General features: G+C 37.3%; 1 protein-coding gene across 1 annotated transcript in view; it reads left to right on the top strand.

The window, feature by feature from the left end:
• The window catches only part of ZNF804A (zinc finger protein 804A), a 351,093-nt gene extending 333,997 nt beyond the window's left edge, over positions 1–17,096 (top strand). Inside the window, exons 3-4 of the mRNA XM_006878775.1 lie at positions 6,981–7,111; positions 13,835–17,096. Of these exons, the coding sequence (XP_006878837.1) occupies positions 6,981–7,111; positions 13,835–17,096 (3,393 nt within the window). The remainder of the gene's footprint in view (positions 1–6,980; positions 7,112–13,834) is intronic.
• Positions 17,097–22,917: the final 5,821 nt, after the last annotated feature.

The following is a 22,917-nucleotide window of genomic DNA, read 5'->3' as shown; positions in this document are numbered from 1 at the left end:
ATGACACCTTAAGCTCTTTCTGGTCAAATATAGTGTACTATGTTTTGGGTGAGGGTCAAGTGTGGACTATTTGGTGGTTTTTTTTATTTTCATTCGCATTTATGTGTAAGCTGATTAGATTTGCTGGATTTAGCTAACAATGAGCTGTGGGGTGGAAGCCTCATGTTTAGAATCAAGGCCCTTGGGCCTTGTGTTAATTGTGTTTGGTAAGACCATTCTTCTAAGTGGAACAGCACTGATCTGTTAATTTGCTGTACTGAGGTGTCTTGGGGTTGCTGTGATGCTGTGTCACTGGTATGTCAAATGCCATAATGGTTACCCATGGTAAACAGTGTTTGGTGGAGCTCCCAGATTTAGTCAGGCTTGGAAAGAGGTGTGGCATCCACTTCCTAAGCAACATGCCTCTGGAAACTCTATGAACTTAGAGAAATAATGACAGTTATAGAACATGGTTCAAGTCTTTTGTTCATCGGGTCACTATGAGTTGTACTTGACTCAACAGCACTTAGCAACAACAGTAACACTTCATATAATTATTGGCTAATGTTGTAGACTCAATAAATACATATTTATAGTAAGAAAATATCTTTAAGATGATCATTGTGATGTAACCTATAGCCTGGTAGTCTGCTAAACAATGATTATCTCTGGTGATTGGAGTCCATCTGTTGCTTCATCAGAGAAAGATGAGCTATCCCTTCTCATTAAGATTTACAGCCTTAGAAACCCAATGGAGAGTCTTGATGAGATGAAATTGACACAAAGGCAGTGAGTTTTGTTTCTTTTCAATACCTTTGTTTACTTGAATTGTCTAAGGGATTATTATTCTTACTCATACAATTCCTAAAAATGAATCTGCATGATAATCAAGAGCATTGAAGAAGAGATGCAAAATGTTCAAGTTCCTTTTCCCTGACTTAGACTCTGAATGATTAGCCTATAATAAGTGCTAAATTTTAGGCCTATGAGTATTTTAAGTGGTATAATTTGTCTTTAATATGCCTATCTTTCAAAGAAACCAAGGTAATAGTATTTATTATTGTTAAAGCAACTATAATTTTCATTATCTGACAAGATCCGAAGGTTCATGATGTGTTATGAGAGAGCATGGATGTTGTAGTTTACATATCTATTCATTACTTTTCTTTGATAATTTATCTGTTGTAATTCAAAGCCCCCAATTCCACCCACAGAAACAAAATAAAACAAATCCCCAACCAAAAAAAAAAAACCCGAAAAAAAAACCCCCACCAAACAAATGGTACAAAGTAGGACAATTTTAAAGGATATATTCATGAGATTCTCATACTAAAAATACAGGGGAGAGGAGCCACAAAGAAAGTTCAGGAAAAGTAATTATCCCTGAGCATAAAGGAACAAGAGTAGTTGTTATTATGATGTGAATGGTGAGGAAGCATCAAAGTTTTGTCCACATTTTTATAGACTAATACTAATTTAAGTGATGTAATCAGTCTAAAATGATCTCACAAGAATGATACAGAATAGGTCAGCTCATGTTTTTCCTTCATTTATATTTCATCCAAGGGCTCCTACTTGGCTAAAGTCAACAGGCAACAGCAAGCCCAGGGCACAAAGGCCCTCATGATATGTTTTAAAGCTTTTAATGGAACAAACAATTACAGAATGAATTATAAATTTTCTTCTAAAATAGCACTTCAGTTGGTACTCCATGCTATATTCCAGTTCTACAAGAGGCCATACATTCTGTACTTTCTGTTAATAAGACATTTCAGGCAAAGAATGGAACAAATATCAATCTGCTAAATGTGATATGTCTATAGTTACTTTATATCCAGGAGAACAAGAAAATGGAAATTCTTTATCACTAAATCTTGGTTTCCAAGAAGCTATCAGGAATAGCCTTTTTCGTGAAAAATTCATTTTCATTTGGAGAGGCAAATTAGTTTGTAAATTTGAGAGATGGTACAGTATTAGAGAACTTTTGTTCTTAAGTTTTATGTAGTTGACATACTAATCCCATACGTAACAGAAAGAAGTGTGTTGTTATTGTTATGTGTTGTTTAGTCTTCTACCGCACATAACAACTCTATAAACAAGAAATAGAAAACTTGCCCTATCCTGTGCATTTTTTTGTTGCTGTTGTTTGATATTGAGTCAGACAAAACCCATAGCTGACCCATAAATGAGTTTTCAGATGCAGTTAATCACAAGGGAGGAGATTGCCCATCATCCTTCTGTGGAGCAACTGGTGGATTCTAAGTCACATGGCTTTGGGATTGGTGCACAGCTTGGAGAGGAACACTATGTCTCTCTAGGGGTTTTCAAAGACAGTAAATTGCACAGGAGATTGTCCATTCTTCTTCAGTAGAGCCACTGGCAGATTTGAACCATGTGCCTTTGAGATTGCAGTACAGCTTGTTACTATTAAGTCATCAGAGCTCCGTGTTAGAGAGTCAGCAAAAAAGAGAAAAGTCATTAATGAGCTGGACTGACACAGTGACTGTCGTAATGGGCTTGAGTGCTTCAGAGATGACAAGGATGCCACAGGTTAGGACACGCTTTAGATTGGTTGTTCATAAGGTTGCTGTAAGTTATATACAACTTGATGGCACCCAACAACAACATCCTGTGCCATGCTCATTCTTTCCACAATTTTCAAACCAGTTCTTGCAGTCATTTCAACAAGAGCATTTTCAAATTTTCAACATGGACACTGTGCTAGTCCAACTCATTGAATGGCCTTCTTACTTTTTTTTTTCTTTTTTACTTTCTGCTTCACTAATATAATGTTCTCCTCTGGAAGCTGATCTCTGCTAATACCTTGGCCAAGCTAAGCGCGTCAGTTAACAAAATTTTCATGAGCTGATTTTCAGAAGTAGAGTGATTAAAAAAAAATCTTTCTTAATTATCTAGTGCTACTGAAAGAGAAAACACAAATGAGTGAATTTATAAAATATAATAAGAACAACAAACAACAACAATTTCTTTTCTCGTAGTTTAGGGTGTTATGTTTAGTATAGTAGGCCAGCAAAAAAGTAGAGTTGATGAAATGGAACAAAACATTGTCATTGTTAGGTGTCATCGAGTCGAGCATGTCTCATAGTGATCCTATGAACAAAAGATCTGACATCTGCTCTATCCTTCGCCATCCTCAAACTTCCTGACAAACAAGAGCCCATTCCAGCAGTCACCACATCAATCCACCTGACTGAAGGTGGTTTTCTCCTTTGCCAACTCCCCACCCTTTCCATCATCATATCCTTCTCCAAGGAATAACATCTCCTAGCAACATATCCAAATTAGGTGAGGTGAAGTCTCATCATTCTTGCCTCCAAAGAGCACTCTGACTACACCGTCTCCAAGACCTTTTTTCATTCTCTTAACTGTCCATGAGATGTTATTGCTCTTCTTCAACACCACAGCTTAAAGGTGGCAATTCTTTTTCTGTCATCCATATTCATTGTCCAGCTTTTAAATGCATAGTTAGTAATCAGAAAAACTACGGCCTGCATCAGTCACACTTTAGTCCTCAAACCGACATCATTACTCCTCAATAACTTGAAAAGGCCCCTAAACTGCAGATTTTCCCAGTGCAATGTGTCTCCTTATTTCCTGACTGTTGGTACCAAGGGTGTTAATTGTGGATCCAAGCAAGATGAAGCTAAGCTGTTGTAGGTCTCAGTCTCCTCTCTATCCATCATGATGCTGCCTATTGGTCTAGTAGTAAGAATCTTTGTTTTCCTGAGAATGAGATGTAATCCATAATGAAGGCTGAATTCCTTGATCTTCTGCTTCATGCCTTCCTCATGTTCAGCAAGCAAGGTTATGTCAGCTACATAATGATGAACCAATATAGTAATTAACAAAATGGGTTAAAACATAGCAATGATTATGAGAGGATGGTCTAACACTGTATAGCATATCAAACAGAACTGTTTAGAGATGTTTCAATGGTTTAGAACCTACTTGATGGTATCAAGCTGTAGTAATTCATATACTAATTTAAGAAATATATATTGAATATTAGGTATTATTCTAATAAGCTCCTGACATATACCAGTGAATAACCAAGTTATTTTAAATATCCAATCTCCATCTCTTCATGAAAATGGGATGAATTTATTTTATGTTTTTAGAGTCCGATTCTAATCTTTTGACATATCACAATTACATAAAAGCATTACCATTTTAGGAGGAATATAGTACTTCAGTCATTTAGTTATTATTGCGCTATCTCCATGAAAAGCAATAATCAAAATATTTGGGACATAGGACTACTTTGGTGTCTCTGAAATCATACACAGAAAATAAAATGGACCAGTAAATCACATCACAATAAATACAAAAATACTCGAGTTTTCAGTTATTTCTGTTAGATCCACAATCTATGCCCATGGAAATTGTTGCTGTTGTTGTGTTCTGTCAAGTCAAAACCAACTGATTGCTGACCCTCCGACAGGTTTTCAGAGACAATTAATTGCATGGGTGGAGATTGCCCGTCCAACTTCCGTGGAGCAGCTGGTGGCCTCAAATCATATGCCTTCAGGATTGCAGTGCAGCTTCTTGCCACTAGGCTAAGTAGCAGCCATAAATAAAAGATTCCTAAAAAAAAAAAAAAAAGATTCCTTGGAAAATACTTCAAAATACATCTTTAAAATTGTAAACCAAACGGGTTACTTTAAGTAAAATTTTTAAGTCATAGATATCACTTTGAGGACCAAGGTGAGCCTGACTCAAACTAAAGTGGATTTCGTTAACTCACATTGTTGTTGTGTACCTTAAAGTCAGAACTGACCCCCAGCTGACCGTCCAACAGGTTTTCAGAGGCATTTAATAGCACAGGAGGAGATTGCCTTTCTTTCTCCCACAGAGCAGCTGGTGGCCTGAATCATGTGCCTTTGCGATTGCAGCATAGGTTCTTGCCACAGGTCACCAGAATTAACCCATATGCATCCAAAATCCAGATGATTAATGAAGAAGAAGAATTAATGACTTTGATGTATGATACTGGCAAAAAACCAATGTAATATTAAGCAGGAGGCTTGTGTGAAATGGTTGGATTCTGGATGATGGTTTCTCACATCTTTATGAGGGTGGAGTTTGGAAGGTTTTGTTGGTTTGGGGGGTTTTGTCCATAATCAGCTAGCTGTCAGCTGATTGGATTTGGCAGATTTAGCTAACAATAAGCTGTGAACTGAAAGTCTCTTGGTTTACAGTCAAGGAACAACTGGTGGGTGTGCCTAAATTAAAAAGTGGTAGGGCCCAGGTCTGCAGGCCCTCAGGTCTAGTGTTAATTGATTTTGGCATAAACATTCTTCTAAATGGTGTAGCAATGGTCCATCTACTTGATGTACTGAGGTAAGTTGGGGTTGCTGTGATGCTGAATGCTGTGTCATAGGTGTGTGAAATGCCACGATGGTTACCCATCATGGAGAGTGTTTGGTGGACCTCCCAGATGGATTCAGGTTTTGAAGCAGGAGTGGAATCCACTTCCTAAACCACATGCCTCTGGAAACTCTGTGAACATAGAGAAAGAACATAGTTATAGAACAGAATTCAGGTCTTTTGTTCATAAGTTCACTATGAGTCGTACTTGACTGGATGGCACTTAACAACAACAACGTTAAATGGGCCCTGGATTCCAGAATAACAAATAAATCTTTCTTGGAAATAGTTCAGCCAGAATGTTCCTTAAACGCAAGAATTGCAATAATTAATCTTCAGTACTTTGAGCAAGTTAGCAGGAGGAACAAGTCACTGGATAAATGCCAGAGGGCCAATAAAAAAGAGAATACTCCCCTAATGATATAGATTTCCATAACGATTATGAAATGGCCTCAACCATAGGAATGATTGTGAAGGTGGTGCAGGAGCAGACAGTGTTTCCTTTGGGCATACATAGGTCACTGTGAGTTGAAAATGACTCAGGGCACATAACATCAACAGTATATGATTTTCAGTTCTATTTGAGTCAGCATGTCCTTTTTGGGGCATGTAGTCTGAAAAATTGTCCTTAAAACAAGTTGAAAATAATGGACAATGCAATAATCGTTTCTAGATAAGCTGTATTTTTCTTTCTAGATTTTTAATTATTACAGAAATGTAGCTTGATGGTTGAGGGGAGAGGGTTTGCTAGTTTTCAGTCACATCAATCGAGGTCATTTCATTATGGATTAAGAAAAAGCTTTCACTATTGTTTATAAAATAATAGAAAAACTAGCTAGCTTTCCAATATAGAACAGATCGAAGTGTAAGGAAGAAATAACTGAAATATAGAAGAAACTTTAATTTCCTTAAAATTAGAAGTTTGCAACACTTCAAAAGTTTATCTGGTACGACAATAAAACCTTAGAATCCAATCAAAAAGAGGAGATGATAGATTTCCACTTTACTTTACCCTATACTCATCAAAAATCTATTGGAGTTACCTTTAATTCATAGTGACCCTATCAAACTCAAACTTATTGCTCTTGAGTGGAAATCAAACCAGAGCTGCCCCTTCATTGGACATCCAAAACTGTAAATCACTCAAGAGCGGATTGTCAATCCCTGTTCTGCAGATCCAAACTGCCAGCGAGACGAAGCTTTTTATTTAGTACTACAACTCCTTGTGGACTATGCTACCAGAATTCCTTACAAAATAGAGAGTTTTCAAGGGTACAAATCTTTACAGAAACTTACAGCCAAATTTTTCACTCTCAAAGAAGCTGAGGAGTTTGATCTAGAACCTTTTGATTATTAGCTAAGCACTTTAAACATTGTGTCATTACAGTACCTTAGTTCATCTAAAACATGAGAAAAATATTTCTATTAATAAATTGCAATGATGATATACTTTGCCATTTTCATAAGTGACTTTGATAGAAGTGGACTGTCATGAGTATTGTCTTCTTAGATGACATCAAAGAAGACCCAATTTTTTTTTTTAATAACAACAATAGCTTTTGATACTATGACAGGCTCAAATGCTATTAATCATTTCTGTATTTTTTTAATAGAGACTCAAGGAACTGAAACAAAGAGAATTTGCTCGAAATGTAGCATCTAAATCCAGGAAAGATGAAAGAAAACAGGAAAAGGCACTTCAACGCCTTCACAAGCTTGCAGAACTAAGAAAGGAAACTGTGTGGTGAGTGTTCAATGACATGCTGTTTTCCTCAAACAGGAGAAAAGAAAATGCGAGGTGGAGATAAAGGGCAAAAATCCATTTATGTCTGTTCCCACAATAAGGTACCCACCTTTTCCTGGCTTTTTGTGACTCCTAAGCTATACTTTAAATTTGAATTCTATGCAAAAGTATGTTTAGAGTACACTTCAATAGGAAGCCAAAATTACTATGATTTCAAATGGTAAAAAAAAAATTAATACATTTCATATTATGCTCCTATTTCAGCTATATTAATGATATCCAATTTGTTCTGATGGGTTTTCTCATGCGTGTGAGATTCATAAAATTTAATTCAAGAAGACAGCACTGTCTCTTGACTTGTGTTATTCTTGGAGTTTTTAAGAGGAAAGGTTCTGGGGTTTTTTTATTATTAAATTTTATTAGTTTTAATGAACATTTACAGGGATTTGGGATTTTCATTCATTCATTGTTGCACTGTTTTCTCCACCCTCCTCCTAAGTTCATTCTTCTTCCCCCACCCCATGTTTGTTTTAATTATCCAATTGCCACAGTGCTTGTCAAGGCCAGTTCTGATTAATCTCCTTTGTCAGTGTGTCCCTTGCCATTCCCTATCACTCCTCCCTGAGAGAGACTTCACCCTTGATTCATAAGGAAAAGGGGATGGCGTATTCTCTTAGCTACTGTGGGTTTCAGGCGAAGGTCTTCTCTCACTACTCTAAAGGGCCCCTTTGGCAGTAGGAAACACATAGAGATTGATTTGGGAATTTAGATGCACTGTTATCAATTGTGCTTAGCCGTACATGTTCACATCCTTGAAGATGTATCATGGAAGTGTTGCAGCCTAGAAGATACAAATTTAACTAACAAGTTAAAAGTGTATGACACCCATGTTTATTGCAGCTTTGTTCACAATAGCAAGGAGTTGGAAACAACCTAAGTGCCCATCAACAAACGAATGGCTAGAGAAGCTGTGGTATATTCGCACAATGGAATACTATGCTGCATTAAAAAACAAGGAACTCATGCAATATTACTCAAAATGGTTTTGGGTTTTTTTTAAATAACAGCTGAATATTTTTTTAAATTTGGATTGCTTTTATGATTAAAGAACAACAGAAGCAAAAAAAAAATAAGATCAACAAGACCTGTGAACTGTAGACAGGCCAAACTGTTTCACTGTGTATAAACTGAATTACTGGGTTGATAGCAACTCACAACTCTTAAACTTTGACCCATTCCTGAGAGTATGGTATATGGTAAATGTGAACAGTCTTCCAATTCAGACCGTAGACTTTAGGACAGAATATCCATTAAAAAATAAAAATGAAATCCCAGCCCCCAAAATAAGCCTTATTTTTTATTATAAAAAACAGAGCTACATTATGCAAGTCTAGTCTATACTCACTAATATTGAGCTATTTTTGTACATAAAAACATTTTTTTGGATGTCAAAATTAGTAAGAATAATTTTAATTTTATTTGGAATTTTATAGGCAACAGTTAAAAACAGATATAGTAGCAATTAATATATACATGCAAGTATAGATCTGAATGTAGCTCTTCCACTGAACCAACTAGATATTTTTATTTTGTGTGATAATAAATGATAAAAGTGTACAAGTGTAAATTTATGTTATAGAGAATAAAATCTGTGTGATTTAATGGTCTATAAGTCATTGTTGGTTACTATGCTTTTTGTTATTATGCATTGTTGTTATGGGCCATCAAGTTAACTAAGAAATGGCGACCTTATGAACAACATGTCTGAACCTTATCCTGTGCCATCCTCATCTCTGAAGTACTGAGCACATTGTTATAGTCACTGTGTCAATCTGTCTTTTTTAGTGTCTTCCTCTTTTTCTCTGAGCTTCCACTAAACCCAGCTTAATGCCTTTGTTCCAAAGACTGATTCCTCTTGACACTAGTAGCCTTTGCATATGTAAATTTCAATATAAATAGAAATTAGAATTGATGATTATAGATAGGTAGATAGATAAATTTTATATATATATATATATATATGTATAGTATAGTCTTTATATAAGTTACCTTCCTAAATATACATTGCATATTTCATATGTTCTTTGTTAACGTTGCTATGTAGCAGAGTTGACTATGGCTCATAATGACCCCATGAACAATGATCTGAACTCCATCAGATCCTGTGTCATTCTTATCTCTGACACGCTTGATGTAATCACTGTGTCAACCCATCTCATTAAGGGTCTTCCTCTATTTCAAACCTTCTCATTAAGGGTCTTCCTCTATTTCATTGACCCTCTACATTTCCAAGCACAATGTATTTGCTTTTAGCCTCTCTTAAGAACATGCCCAAAATATTTGAGACAAAACTTTGCTATCTTTGCCTCTACCAATCACTCTAGCTGTATTTTCTCCAAGATATAAATGTTTTCTTTTGGCAGTCCACCTGATATTCAGGATTCTTCTCCAACACTAAAACTAATTTAGGATCAATAATCACCTGCAATCTTCGTTTATTGTCCAGCTCATAGATTCATATCAAGTAACTGAAAAAACCATGGCCTGAATCAGACACATCTTGGGCTTTAAAGTGACTTCATTGCTCCTTAGTACTTTGGAGATATCCTTAACTGCACACTTTCCCAATGCAATGTATCTTTTGATTTCTTGACTGCTGGTACCAAAAGTATTGATTATGAATCCATGTGAGGTGAAACTGTTGAAATTTCAGTCTTTTCTTCACTTATCATAATGTTGCATATTGGTCCAGAATTGAGGATTATTGTTTTCATGATGTTGAGATGTAATCCATAGATCTTCCGCAGCAAGCCTTTCAAGTTCTCCTCACTTTTAGCAAACAAGTTTGTGTCATTTGCATAACACAGGTTGTTGATGAGTCTTATCAACATGAAGTCACATGCTCCATAAAAAATTTTGACCTGTCAAATAATTTACTCCGCATACATATTGAATAAGTATGGAGAAAAGATTCAGCCCTGATGCACACCTCTCTTAAGTTTAAATCAGGCTTGCTGTGTTCAGATGATAACTTCTGTTCCTAGGTGTAGGTTTCACATAAACACAAACAAGTGTTTTGAGTTTCCCAATATTCTCAATGTTAGCCATTTTGTTTTTATGATCCACACAGTCAAATGCCTTTTCATAGTCAATAAAACACAGATAAATATTTTTGGTATTCTCTTCTTTCAGTCATCATCTATTGGAAATCATCAATGATATTTCTGGTTTCATGACCTCATTTTTAAAATTTTTTTTACCATTTTTATTGTTTGTCCAATCTTTACATACATATGAGAAAACTGAAAAGGCATGGCTTGGATCAGACTCACCTTAGTCTTTTTTTTCCTCCACTGGAGTATACAAGTTTTATTTTTTTTTTAATTTTATTTTTCTAGTTTTAATGAACATTTATAGAGATTTTGGATTCCATTCATTCATTGTTGCATATTTTTGTTTACCCCTCCCACTTCACTCCTCTCTTTGAAAATCAAAAGATAAACTTCTTCATTGGTATAAGAACCCCCACCCTACACCCCACCTACCCCCACCTCCTGTCCCGAATGTACTCCACTATGCAACCTTAATTTCTGGATTCCTGTGATAATCATAATACACTATCATATATTGCTTTTAAACTGTTCTCTCCCTTGTCTGTTTCAATTCAGTATACATAATATATCCAGTTTTCCTCAGTCTTACCCCAACCCTGATGTCAGTCCCATTCTACAACAGTGGCACTTTGTGACTAAGATATTTTACTCAGCATAATGTTCTCCAGGGTCACCCATTTTGAATAATATTGAATGAGTTCCTTGTTTTTCAATACAGTGTATTATTCCATTGTGTGAATATACCACAGCTTCTCTATCCATTCGTTTGCTGATGGGATCTTAGGTTGTTTCCAACTCCTTGCTATTGTCAACCAAGCTGCAGTGAACGCGGATGTGCATATATCTGCTTGGCTGGCAGTTATGTTCTCTTTAGGGTATATATATTCCCAGTAGTGGAACTGCTGGGTCAAATGGTATCTCTATTTGCAACCGTTTGAGAAAGTGCCACACCACTTTCCACAGTGGTTGCACCATTTTACACTTCCACCAACAGTGAAAAAGGGTTCCAGTTTCTCCACAACCGCGCCAGAATTTGTTGCTTGCCATTCTGTTACATTTTGCTATTCTTCCTGGGTTGAGATGATATCTCATAGATGTTTCGATTTGCATCTCTCTCAGAGCTAGGGATTTTGAACATTTCTTCATGTGCTTGTTGGCTGTCTGAATATCTTCTTTGGTGAAGTGTCTGTTCATATCCTGTGCCCATGACCTCTTTTAAAACCTGCTTGAACAGGTTGAAGTTCTCTGTAAGTGTATTGTTCTAGGTATTTTTGGATGGTCACCAACAATATTTTGCTTGCATGTGGCATTATGATATTATTAGATAATTTCTGTTGAATCACTTTTTTCAGAATGAGGATAACTAGGGATCTCTTCAGGTTTGTTTGCCAGATAGTTATATTTAAATTTCCTGTCATAGACTGGTGAGCACATCCAGGGCTGAACCTGTTAGTTGAAGCATGTCAATTGATATACCATCAATTCCTGGGGCCTTATTTTTCCCCCAATTTCTTGAATGCAGCTGACCTTCTTCCTTCATCACCATTGGCTCTTTATCATATGCTACTGCCTGAACTATTTCTGTATCAACCATTTCTTTTTGGTACAGTGATGCTGTATTCTCTATGTCTTCTTCTTCCTTCCACACCTTGGCTCATTCAGAAATACTCATTTTTTAGACTTTTTTATTGGTTTGCATATAATTATTCATATACATTATGTTCTGTCCAGATACTTTCTGTTTTATATAATCATTAAAATACATTATATTTTCTATAATGAATTATCATTGCTCTATGCTTATTACCACCCTGTCCTCTCAAGCTCTCATGGAACCTTTCCCCATTACTTCATGCCACTTTTATTCACTAACCTTTGCTCTCCAGCGATTTTTCTCCCTTTCCGCTTTTTCATCCTCCTTTGTCTCCTTTCCCTTTTGAACATTTACACATGTCTTTCTCAGTTATCTTTCTATTTTCACAAAAATGGCCTTATGCAATTTTTGTCCCGATGTGACTGAGATATTTAAATAAGTGAAATGTTTTCTAATCTCTCTCAAGTTATACAGTATTTTACCAAGTATTCCATTGTCTGAACGTGCTACAATTTCTCAATCCATTCATTTATTGATAGACATGTGGGCTGCTTCTCTTTACTTGCTGTTGTGAATGACATGGCTGTGAACATAGGTTTACAAATTAGTTGTAAATTGGAACAATGAGATACCACCTCACTTTGGCAGCAAAGGCAAAATTCAACAAAATAGCGAACAGTAAATGTTGTTGAGGATGCAGAGAGATCGAAACTTTTAAGCACTGTTGGTAGGATTGGAAATTGGTAAAACCACTCTGGAAGACCATTTGACATTTCCTCAAAAATTTGAACACAGAAATCCCTTATGGCCCACCTATTCAGCAGCTAGAAATATACCCAAGAAATCAGAAACTGAATTTTGAGATTAGCATGAGAAATTATACACAATAGGATTCATTAGTGTCAGAAAACAATTTAGATATTTCCTGTATTTATGTGCTGAGCAATATGTTTTTTAAAAAAATTCCAAGTTAATTTGACATTGAACACACATCATCATCATTATCATCATCATAATTAATAATAATAATTTTTAAAAAACTGTTTCTACAAAAAAATAATTCCAATATGGTCACTATGATTCATATTCGACTGGATGACACTTAACAACATAATGATAATAGGTTAATAGTCTTTTATTTTAAATTATGATATAATGTATAATTTCAGTGTAGTTTTAAATACTAAGAACAGCAATTCCAAAAGCCTTAAAGCTCCTGTTCAGCCACGACTCGATGGCATTTAACAACAACAACAGCAGCGTTCTTTCTCTTAGCTTTCCATTAAAGCATTCTGCTTAGTCTGTTGTGGACTCAGCAAAATTTGGTTGAATGAAGTGGCTAAGCCGAATTTCCAACTCTTCGGAACTTATGAGTGAGATTTTTGTCATCATTTTTTTTAAAATGTTCATTATTTTGTCATTAACAGCAATCATGTTACTCTCTCATTGCTGTTGAGTTGGAATAAACTGCTAGCTCCCGACCCTCACCCCCCACAGTAGGTTTTCAGAGACTGTAAGTATCATGGGAATTTTGCCCATTTTTCTCCCTTGGATTAGCTGGTGGATTCAAACTACCATAGAAACACTCCCTTTGGATCAGCAGTGCAGCCCCCTGTGGACTGCACCACCAGAGTTCTCATGAGAGATACTGTTAAGTACTGATGAAATAAAAAGTATTTTTTATTTTGGACAATTTTACAACTATTCAAGAAGTACTGAATAGGTCATCAGAAAAAAAGACATTTGGCAAGAAAGCACTGGTTGAAAGCATAGAAATGAGCTGCAAAAGTCATTCCTGAACAACATTTCTAAGTTATCAGAACTATAGCCAGTAACTGATGGAACCTGTTAGAAGCAAAAAGACAAATTGTATGAAATTTTAAAGAATTCTCTTATAAAAATTTAAGAAACTGAAAAAAGAAAATCTTACCATGCCATTTCTCATTATGTGTTTGGATCTTTTTTTCCTCCTTAAAAATGTACCTTATCTAATAAAAACTTTCTTTTTCTTTGTAGTGCTCCTGGAAGTGGCCCCATGTTCAAGTCAACAACTGTTACTGTGAGAGAAAACTTTAATGAAATTTCACGAAGAGTTGTTGTAGATTCAGTTAATAACCAGGAGGAATTCAAATATGCTTTGATTCATAGTGAAGAGAATCCTAAAGATGTTACTGCTGCTGCAGCAGACCCAGAAAGCTCAAATAATTACACAGCAAAAAATAACCAATGTGGGGATCAAGCCCTGGGAATTCACAGACACAAAATCGGCTTTTCTTTTGCATTTCCAAAGAAAGCATCAGTGAAGCTGGAGTCCTCAGCTGCAGCCTTTTCTGAATACAATGATGATGCCTCTGTGGAAAAAGGATTTAGCAGAAAAAGTAGATTTTTCCCCAGTGCTTGTCATCTTCAACTATCGTCACCAACAGATGTGCTTTTGAGTTCTGAGGAGAAAGCTAACACTTTTCATCCACCAGAGGCAATGGACTCTGACAAAGAAGAATCTTTTCAAACTCAGGAGATGAAAGAGTTCTCTAGCAAAAAAGAGACAGTGATATTACCTCCATTTAGTCAGTTTCAACTCCCTTTATCTTGTGAGGCAGATAATTGCCAAAATTCAGATCCCAAAGCAGATAAGATACCAGAAGAGGCTATTGTTAATGAAGATGTGTCAATGAATGGCTGTGATTCTGAATTGTTAGGCAATAAACCCATACTTATAGATTTGCCTAATGATTCTATATCCTTGGCAGTTACCACACAGAAAAATAGTGCACCCACAATTGAAGATGAAGATAAAAAGAATAATGCTGCACTCGAAGTTGAAAGTGAAAATCAGGGTGCTGAGATTTTGACACCTGCAGATACTAAAGAAGAAAATGTAGATTTACTTAAGAAAACTGGCTTATGTAAAAGACAATATGAGCCATTTGTACCTGTGCTTAACAAACATGGATCTACAGTTCTTCAGTGGCCATCAGAAATGCTGATTTATACAACGACTAAACCATCAGTCTCTTATAGCTGCAACCCCCTCTGTTTCGACTTCAAGTCTACTACATTAAACCACAAGCTCGATAAAAATAAATTGCCCTTAAATGATCTTTCCTCTCAGCAGAAGGGAGAAGACATGTGCAAGGGACCAGTTTCAGGATACAAGGACACGTCTGTCACAGGACTCACTGACTATGAAATTGCAGGTGATAGAGGAGAATATACCCAGCTCACTCCTCTTCTAGCAGATGAAACTGTCTCCAACAGTTATAATTCTGAGAAAAATGAGGAAATGAGCCTGAGATTTAAAAATATATCCTGCAGAATCAGAAACACGGAAAAATCTAATTCTTCTAAAAAGCAACTAAAACAGGACATACCTGATGAGAAACACAAGATAAGGTTGAAAGAAAGTCATGAACCCTGGTTCCACAAAAGTCGAAGAAAAAAAAGAAAAAGAAAATTCTGTCCACATCATCATAGGGAAAAAACCAAAGAATTAGAATATAATTTTAAAATGGAAATGGAGAATAATGACACTGATAAAACGAGGGCAAATGTACTGGAAACAATTTCAGAAAAGCAGTATATAGCTGTCGAACAATTAGCAGAATCACATCACTTACCCGATAAAAGACCAAAAGCAGCACCTGTATCCCCAAGTGAAAATGAAGAAATGAGTAAAACATGGAACACCCAGTACAGCAACAGTGATGCTATTAATTCTAAAAGCCACCATAAAAATAATACACTCATTTTAAATGGACACTCAAATCCATCCTTGATACATGCTGGGAAGCATAGTTTAACATATTCTAGAACTTTCTGTAGTTGGAAAGCTAGAAAGTTGAACTATAGCAAAGAGCACAAATGCTTAGTTCTTCAAAATGATGTGAAATGTGTAAATCAGAATCAGGCTGTTAAAAGAGGTTATAATTCTCTTGAATCAGAAAGATTTCACAGAAAACGTAGACAGCATTCACGTTCTTACTCTTCAGATGAAAGCTTAAATCGTCAGAATTATTTACCAGAAGAAATTCTGAGACCATCAAGCACTTCAGTTGCTACCTGTAAACCTAAAAAGAGACGGAGGAGAAAAAGAAGCAGATTCCATACTAGGAATGAAGCTTTGGAACTTAAAGAGAATGTAAATTGCCTCATAAAAGACAATTCTTCCTTAAGCAACTTGGTTGAGTTAATAAATGAAGACCAAAAAGAGGAAACAAAAGAACAAGGAGCTACAAAAGATGAAAATAACTCTGGCAAAACAGATGAGATTGAAAACAATCTGACATTGGACTCCACCGATTCTGCAACCAATGAGGAAACGGAACATTTAGTTATGGAAACCACTTCTGGTGAATTTACAGAGTTTTCCAATGATCCCACTACATCTGTCTATAGACCTACTGTCCCAACAAAAGGATCTAATGTTCCTACTAAAGTAGCAACTGAAAACACTTTGCCTGAACACAAGAAAAGATCTGAGAATGTCAATATTGATAATAAACAAATTCCTGCCAAGGTGTCCAGCATTGAAAGGAACTTTAGACAACCACAGCCTAAATCATACCTTTGTCATTATGAACTGGCTGAGGCCCTGCCACAAGGAAAGATGAACGAAGCCTCAACAGAATGGCTACGGTATAATTCAGGAATCCTTAACACACAACCACCATTACCATTTAAAGAAGCACATGTCAATGGTCATACTTTTGTAACAACTGAACAAATTTTGGCTCCTTTAGCTTTGCCAGAGCAAGCATTATTAATCCCTCTGGAAAATCATGACAAATTCAAAGATCTACCGTGTGAGGCCTACCAGCATATCATACCATCAAACATGCTGGCCAACAAGGTCAAATTCACCTTTCCTCCAGCTGCCCTCCCACCCCCTGGCACACCTCTGCAGCCTTTGCCTTTGCAGCAGCCCTTATGTTCTACCTCTGTAACCACAATCCACCACACTGTTTTGCAGCAGCATGCAGCAGCTGCAGCAGCTGCAGCCGCCGCCGCAGCTGCAGGAACCTTTAAAGTGCTCCAACCACACCAACAGTTCTTTTCCCAAGTCCCAGCTCTATCCAGAACATCTTTACCTCAGATCTCAGTTGGACCTAGGCTTTGTCCTGGGAACCACCCAACTTTTGTGGCTCCTCCTCAGATGCCAATCATTCCAGCTTCAGTTCTTCATCCTGGCCATCTGGCTTTCTCACCTTTACCCCATTCCCTGTTTCCTTCACTGCTTTCCCCACATCCTACTGTCATCCCTCTGCAACCCCTCTTCTAAGGCATCACCATTAAAGGGGAAAGGAAATGCCCTGGTGAAAACTACTACTATATGAGCAAGTAATTATCTAAATGGAGAAGAGGCTCTTTAGATGGGGAAAGGGAGCTGGTTAAAGTCTATGGCCTCATAGATTTGAAATAACCTACTGTAAGTGTAATGATGCAAATATATTCTTAAGTTTCTGATATATAATATTATTATTAAAGCACTGAATAGTTTGAAAAATCAATACAATATATGCTGTATATTAAAATGATGTCTTAAGAGTATGTATACTGTACATAAAATATATTTATAGTACTGTAACTTATGTTGTAAAGTATGCTCTTTGGTTTTTTTAAACTTTGTGTACTTGCACCTATTTAATGTTTAGACAAAGCTGATGGCACTATGTTTTGTACCATGTTCCTTGAAACTGTAAATTCAGTGAAAAAAATATCTCTTGCAATAAATTTTTGTTAACTATTTAAGTAAACCAAACATTTGTTTTTACTTGGTTTTTCTCTCTTTTAGGACTTTTTAGTAACAGCCAATTTTGGATTTTTATTGGACCTCCTGTTCAATGTATCTCTGAGCTTCGGAGGTCCTACAAAATATCTTTGGAGCTGTATGAATACTTGAACTCTATAATGCAATGCATTGTGTATGAAGTGTTTTTGAGCTAATGTTGCTTAGAGAACACAATATTTCCTGAACAAATAACATTATATATAGACAATAACATATAGACATTAATGCAGTCCTAAAATTATGGTGAAATAAATAAAATACTTATAGAGTTTTGAGAATTCTTCCAGGACTGGTAAAACTGTATTGTTGTTGTTATGTGCCCTCAAGTTGGTACTAAATTATAGTTGATCTTCCAGTGAGTGGTGGTGGTTGTTATTGTCTAATTGGGAACCAACTCATAGCTGACACTCCTGTGGCTCTAAATCACATAGGAGGATATTACTCATCTTTCTCCTACAAAACAGTTGGTGGATTTGAAATGTGTGCCTTTGAGTTGGCAGCAAAACTAACTTTTTGCCACTAAGTGGGGTTTATAGACAGAAAAAAAGAAATAATGAATACAAATATTTATAGCATTTTTTAAAAATTATTATTAAATTTTATTAGTTTTAATGAACATTTATGAGATTTGGGGTTCTCGTTCATTCATTGTTGCACTGTTTTCTCTACCCTCCTCCCCAGTTCGTTCTTCTCCCCCCCCCGAATGTCTGTTTTAATTGTCCAATTGCCACAGTGCTTGTCAAAGCCAGTTCTGATTAATCTCCTCTGTCAGTGTGTCCTTTGCCATTCCCTATCACTCCTCCTTGAGAGAGACTTCACCCTGATTCATAAGGAAAAGGGGATGGCGTATTCTCTTAGCTACTTCCTGCTGAAAAGAGGCACTGTGGGTTTCAGGGTGAAGATCTTCTCTCACTACTCTAAAGGGCCCCTTTGGCTGTAGGAAACACACAGACTATTATGGAGATTGATTTTGGAATTTAGATGCACTGTTATCAATTGTGCTCAGCCGTACATGTTCATATCCTTAAAGATGTATCATGGAAGTGTTGCAGCCTAGAAGACACAAATTTAACTAACAAGTTAAAAGTACATGAGTCAAAAATTAACAAGCAATAATATTCCGAGTAGTGGTTCTAGCAGTGGCACAAATCAAGTTACATAGGGAACGTGGTTCTTACAATAAAAGGCCTATAGACTAGCTCTTTGTCTATTATAGTGTAGAGGTTAGGAAACACAAGATGTAGAGGCTCAGCTATGTCATTTATGGTTCTTAAGTCCTGGAGCAAATTCCATCTACCACTGGGTTGTTTTACAACTCGGAAGTTCACATGCAAGTTACAGGTGAAGTAAGGAACTGCTTATGAGGTTTTCCATCCATTCCAACAACTAAGAAATAGTGAGAAGAGTTGGGACCTCAGAAGGCTTTTAGGACCAATTAGTAGGCTCTGTGTCCAGGAGAAAATGAATATATGTACCAGTAATGTTAATGCTCATCCAGGGCTCTTCTGGGAGGATCTAAATCATTGAAGCGTCCTCCTTTGTTTCCAGCTGGGAGCTGGGGCCTGTCAGCCAGGCAGAACCTGATGTGATCCACCTTGGCCAAGTGTCCTTCAGAGCCACATTTAAAGCAAGTGAGTGGGAGCTTCCTCTCTACTCCCTCGCCTATCTGTGGCTCTCGTCTGTGACACTGTCTACTGAAGTGGCCCAGCTTTCCACAGTGGAAGCAATTCTGACCTCCTTTATTAAGTTTGGGTGGCACTGTATATGAGTAAGACTTCCTTTTCCTGACACAGGCCCTAAACTGGCAGCAATAGCTGCCCCAATAATTTTGGCCATTCTCTGGTATTTTCTCTTCCCTCTAGATCCCAGTTGTTAAAAGAGGGAAAAATTTAAGCAACATGCCCAACTATGTGAGAGTGAGCTTCATCATCTTTGCCTCCAAGGAGCACTCTAGCTATACTTTGGTAAGATACATGTGTTTGTTCTTTGGCTGTCCATGGGATGTTCAGCACTTTTCCCCAACTCCGAAGTTCAAAGACATCAATTTTTCTTCTGTGATCCTTAGTTACTCAGTACATAGATTTAAAATTTAATCCACTGAGAAAAAGAGTTCCTTGTACACATTGTCTTCAATCTATTCTGACTCATAGTGACCCTCCATTAGTTTTCTAAGCATGTAAATACTTACAGAAGGAGGCAACCCAACTTTCTCCTGAGGAGATACTGGTGTATTAAATCTTTTGTCCTTTAGGTTAGTGACTCAATATGTCGTTGTTGTTGTTATGTGTCCTTGAGTAGGAATCTACTGATAGCTGACCCTCAAGTGGGTTTTCAAACACTGTGAATTACACAGGGAAACTGTCCAACTTTATCCTTAGGAGTCTCTGACACATTTGCCGTTGAGTTGGCAATGTGATTTCTTACCACAAAGCTACTATACAAGCAATTATTAATGAAAGAAAATGATTTTTTAAAAGAAATCTGTTTTCTCTTGAAGTTTTAGTTGAAAGTTGTTTTACGATACTGAATGTCTTTTCATTTCCTCCTAGGAGACAGTGCTCATTGTTAAGCTTGCTTGTTAACTATTTGGAATTCCTAGATATTGTCCCTTTTTCATGAACATATTGTCTCTCTATAGAATTGGCCATACTAACATGTAACATTCTTACTTGATTATTAAGGTATTCTGAAGAGATAGAAGCATTACAAAGTGGTAATTAAATTGTAAAAATCAGAGATTACAACCTTTCCTCGTAGTAAAGCCAGTCATTGACAAGGAAGTAACATTTTAGTTTCCAAACTGGCTTGCTTACTTACTTCTATGTGTGCTATATCCCTCTCAAAGTATCTTCAAATATTATCCCTATTTTGAGAAATGCTACACAATACATAAAAGAATTAATCTTGGTTTTAATCCATGCTGGCTCTGGGAAAACATGTATTTTCTTATTTCCAAAATATTCATTTAGGACTATTACTTTTCCTCCATAAGAGTCAAATCTGGTAGGTATTTCTCATCTAAGATCGTACAGATCTAGACAAGTCTTGTGCCTCCAGATATACTTTTTGCAGTTTGACACACACACACACACACACACACACACACACACACACACACATCCCCATGCTTCCCACAACTGACCGGAAACTGCCCCATAGTTGAAGTCAAGAGAAGGGGTAGAATATATGCTCAAATACACTTTAATCTAAAATAGAAAATCCATAACAACACACTTATTTCCTTAATCTTCAAAATAGGGAGATAGGCATATTCACTCAAAGAAAATACCATGGTAACTCTCCTAGAAGTAGTATCTACCTGGTGAGATGATAATTAGAACATACTTAATTGGTAATCAAAAGGTTAGAAGTTCATCACAGAGGTACCCAACCAGAAAGATTGTGTGTTCTATTGGAGTCAGAAAATCAAAAGGGCCGAACTCGCTCAGCATATCTTAAGCTCAAGGAACTGAAGAACAAATTCAAACCTCCAGTTGCTATAATCAAGGATGCTTTCAGCAGAATGTTAAATGATCCAAGAAGTATTAAAAGAAGATGGAAGGAATACACTGAGTCACTGTATCGAAAGGAATTAGGAGACACAGAAGAATTTCATGAAACAACATATGAGCAAGAGCCTATAGTGATGAAAGAAGAAATTCAGGCTGCTTTGAAGGAAATGGCAAAAAATAAGGCCCCAGAAATAGATGGTATACCAATTGACGTATTTCAATTAACAGATGCTGCCCTGGACATGCTCACCAAGTTGTGCCAAGAAATCTGGAGAACGACCACTTGGCCAACTGACTGGAAGAGATCGATATTTGTTCCTATCCCAAAAAAAGGTGACCCAACAGAATGTGGAAACTACAGAACAATCTCACTGATTTCACATGCAAGCGAGATTTTACTGAAGATTATCCAGAAACGACTGGAACAGCACATCAATCCTCTATGAGATGGATTGATTCGGTGACTGGGGTAATCGGGATGGGTGTGTCAGAGGCGGTGCGGTTGGCGCAGGATAGAGCAGGGTTTAGAGCTGTTGTGCATAGGGTCGCTATGAGTCGGAAACGACTCGATGGCACATAACAACAACAGCAACCAGAAGTCCAGGCTGGGTTTAGAAGGGGTCGTGGTACTAGAGATATTGTAGCTGATGTTAGATGGATCTTGGCTGAAAACAGGGAATACCAGAGGAATGTCTATCTGTGTTTCATTGACTATGCAAAGGCATTTGACTATGTAGATCATAACAAACTATGGCTGAGTCTGAGAAGAATGGGAATCCCAGAACACTTGATCGTTCTAATGCGAAACTTATACTTGGACCAGGAGGCAGTCGTCAGAACAGAGCAAGGGAACACTGCATGGTTCAAAATTGGGAAGGGCGTATGCCAGGGATGCATCCTGCCTCCATACCTTTTCAACCTATATGTAGAACGGATTATCCGGGAGGCTAGGCTCTATGAGGAGAAATGTGCGGTCAAGATTGGTGGAAGATTTATCAACAACCAGCGTTATGCAGATGACACAATCCTGCTTGCTGAAACTGAGGATGACCTGAAGCGCCTGCTGCAGAGTGTCAAGGACTGCAGCCTACAATATGGATTGAGGCTCAATGTCAAGAAGACAAAGATTCTCACCACTGGACCAATTGGCAGCATCAGGATGGATGGTGAAGAGATTGAGATTGTACACAGCTTTAGTTTGCTTGGCTCTGTAGTCAACAGTCTTGGCATCAGCAGCCAGGAAATTAAAAGGCGCATTGCCATGGGAAAGTCTGCTGTTAGGGACCTCTCCAAAGTGCTGAAGAGCAATGGTGTCTCTCTGGAGACTAAGGTGCGTCTGATACAGGCTATGGTTTTCGCAATCATTTGTTATTCATCAGAGAGTTGGACAATGACCAAGGATGATAGAGGAAGAATTGATGCCTTTGAGCTGTGGTGCTGGAGAAGAGTATTGAGAATACAATGGACTGCTAGGAAAAGAAACAGATTTGTCCTGGAAAGGGTTAAACCGGGTGGCTCCTTGGAGGCAAGGATTCTGGGGCTCCATCAAACATACTTTGGACATGTTTTGAGGAGAGAACAGTCCTTGGAGAGGGACATCATGCTTGAGAGGGTAGAGGGACAGCGCAGGAGAGGAAGGCCCTCTATGAGGTGGATTGATTCAGTGACTGGGATAATTGTGATGGGAGTGTCAGAGACAGTGCGATTGGCAGAGGACAGAGCAGAGTTTAGGGCTGTTGTACATAAGGTCGCTATGAGTCGCAAGCGACTCGACGGCACATAACAACAACAACAACAAC

This window comes from Elephantulus edwardii, unplaced genomic scaffold, assembly GCF_000299155.1.
Source record: "Elephantulus edwardii isolate Elephantulus edwardi_28Jun2011 unplaced genomic scaffold, EleEdw1.0 scaffold00001, whole genome shotgun sequence".
Lineage (NCBI taxonomy): Eukaryota > Metazoa > Chordata > Mammalia > Macroscelidea > Macroscelididae > Elephantulus > Elephantulus edwardii.
This window is presented reverse-complemented; position numbering and strand designations above follow the sequence as displayed.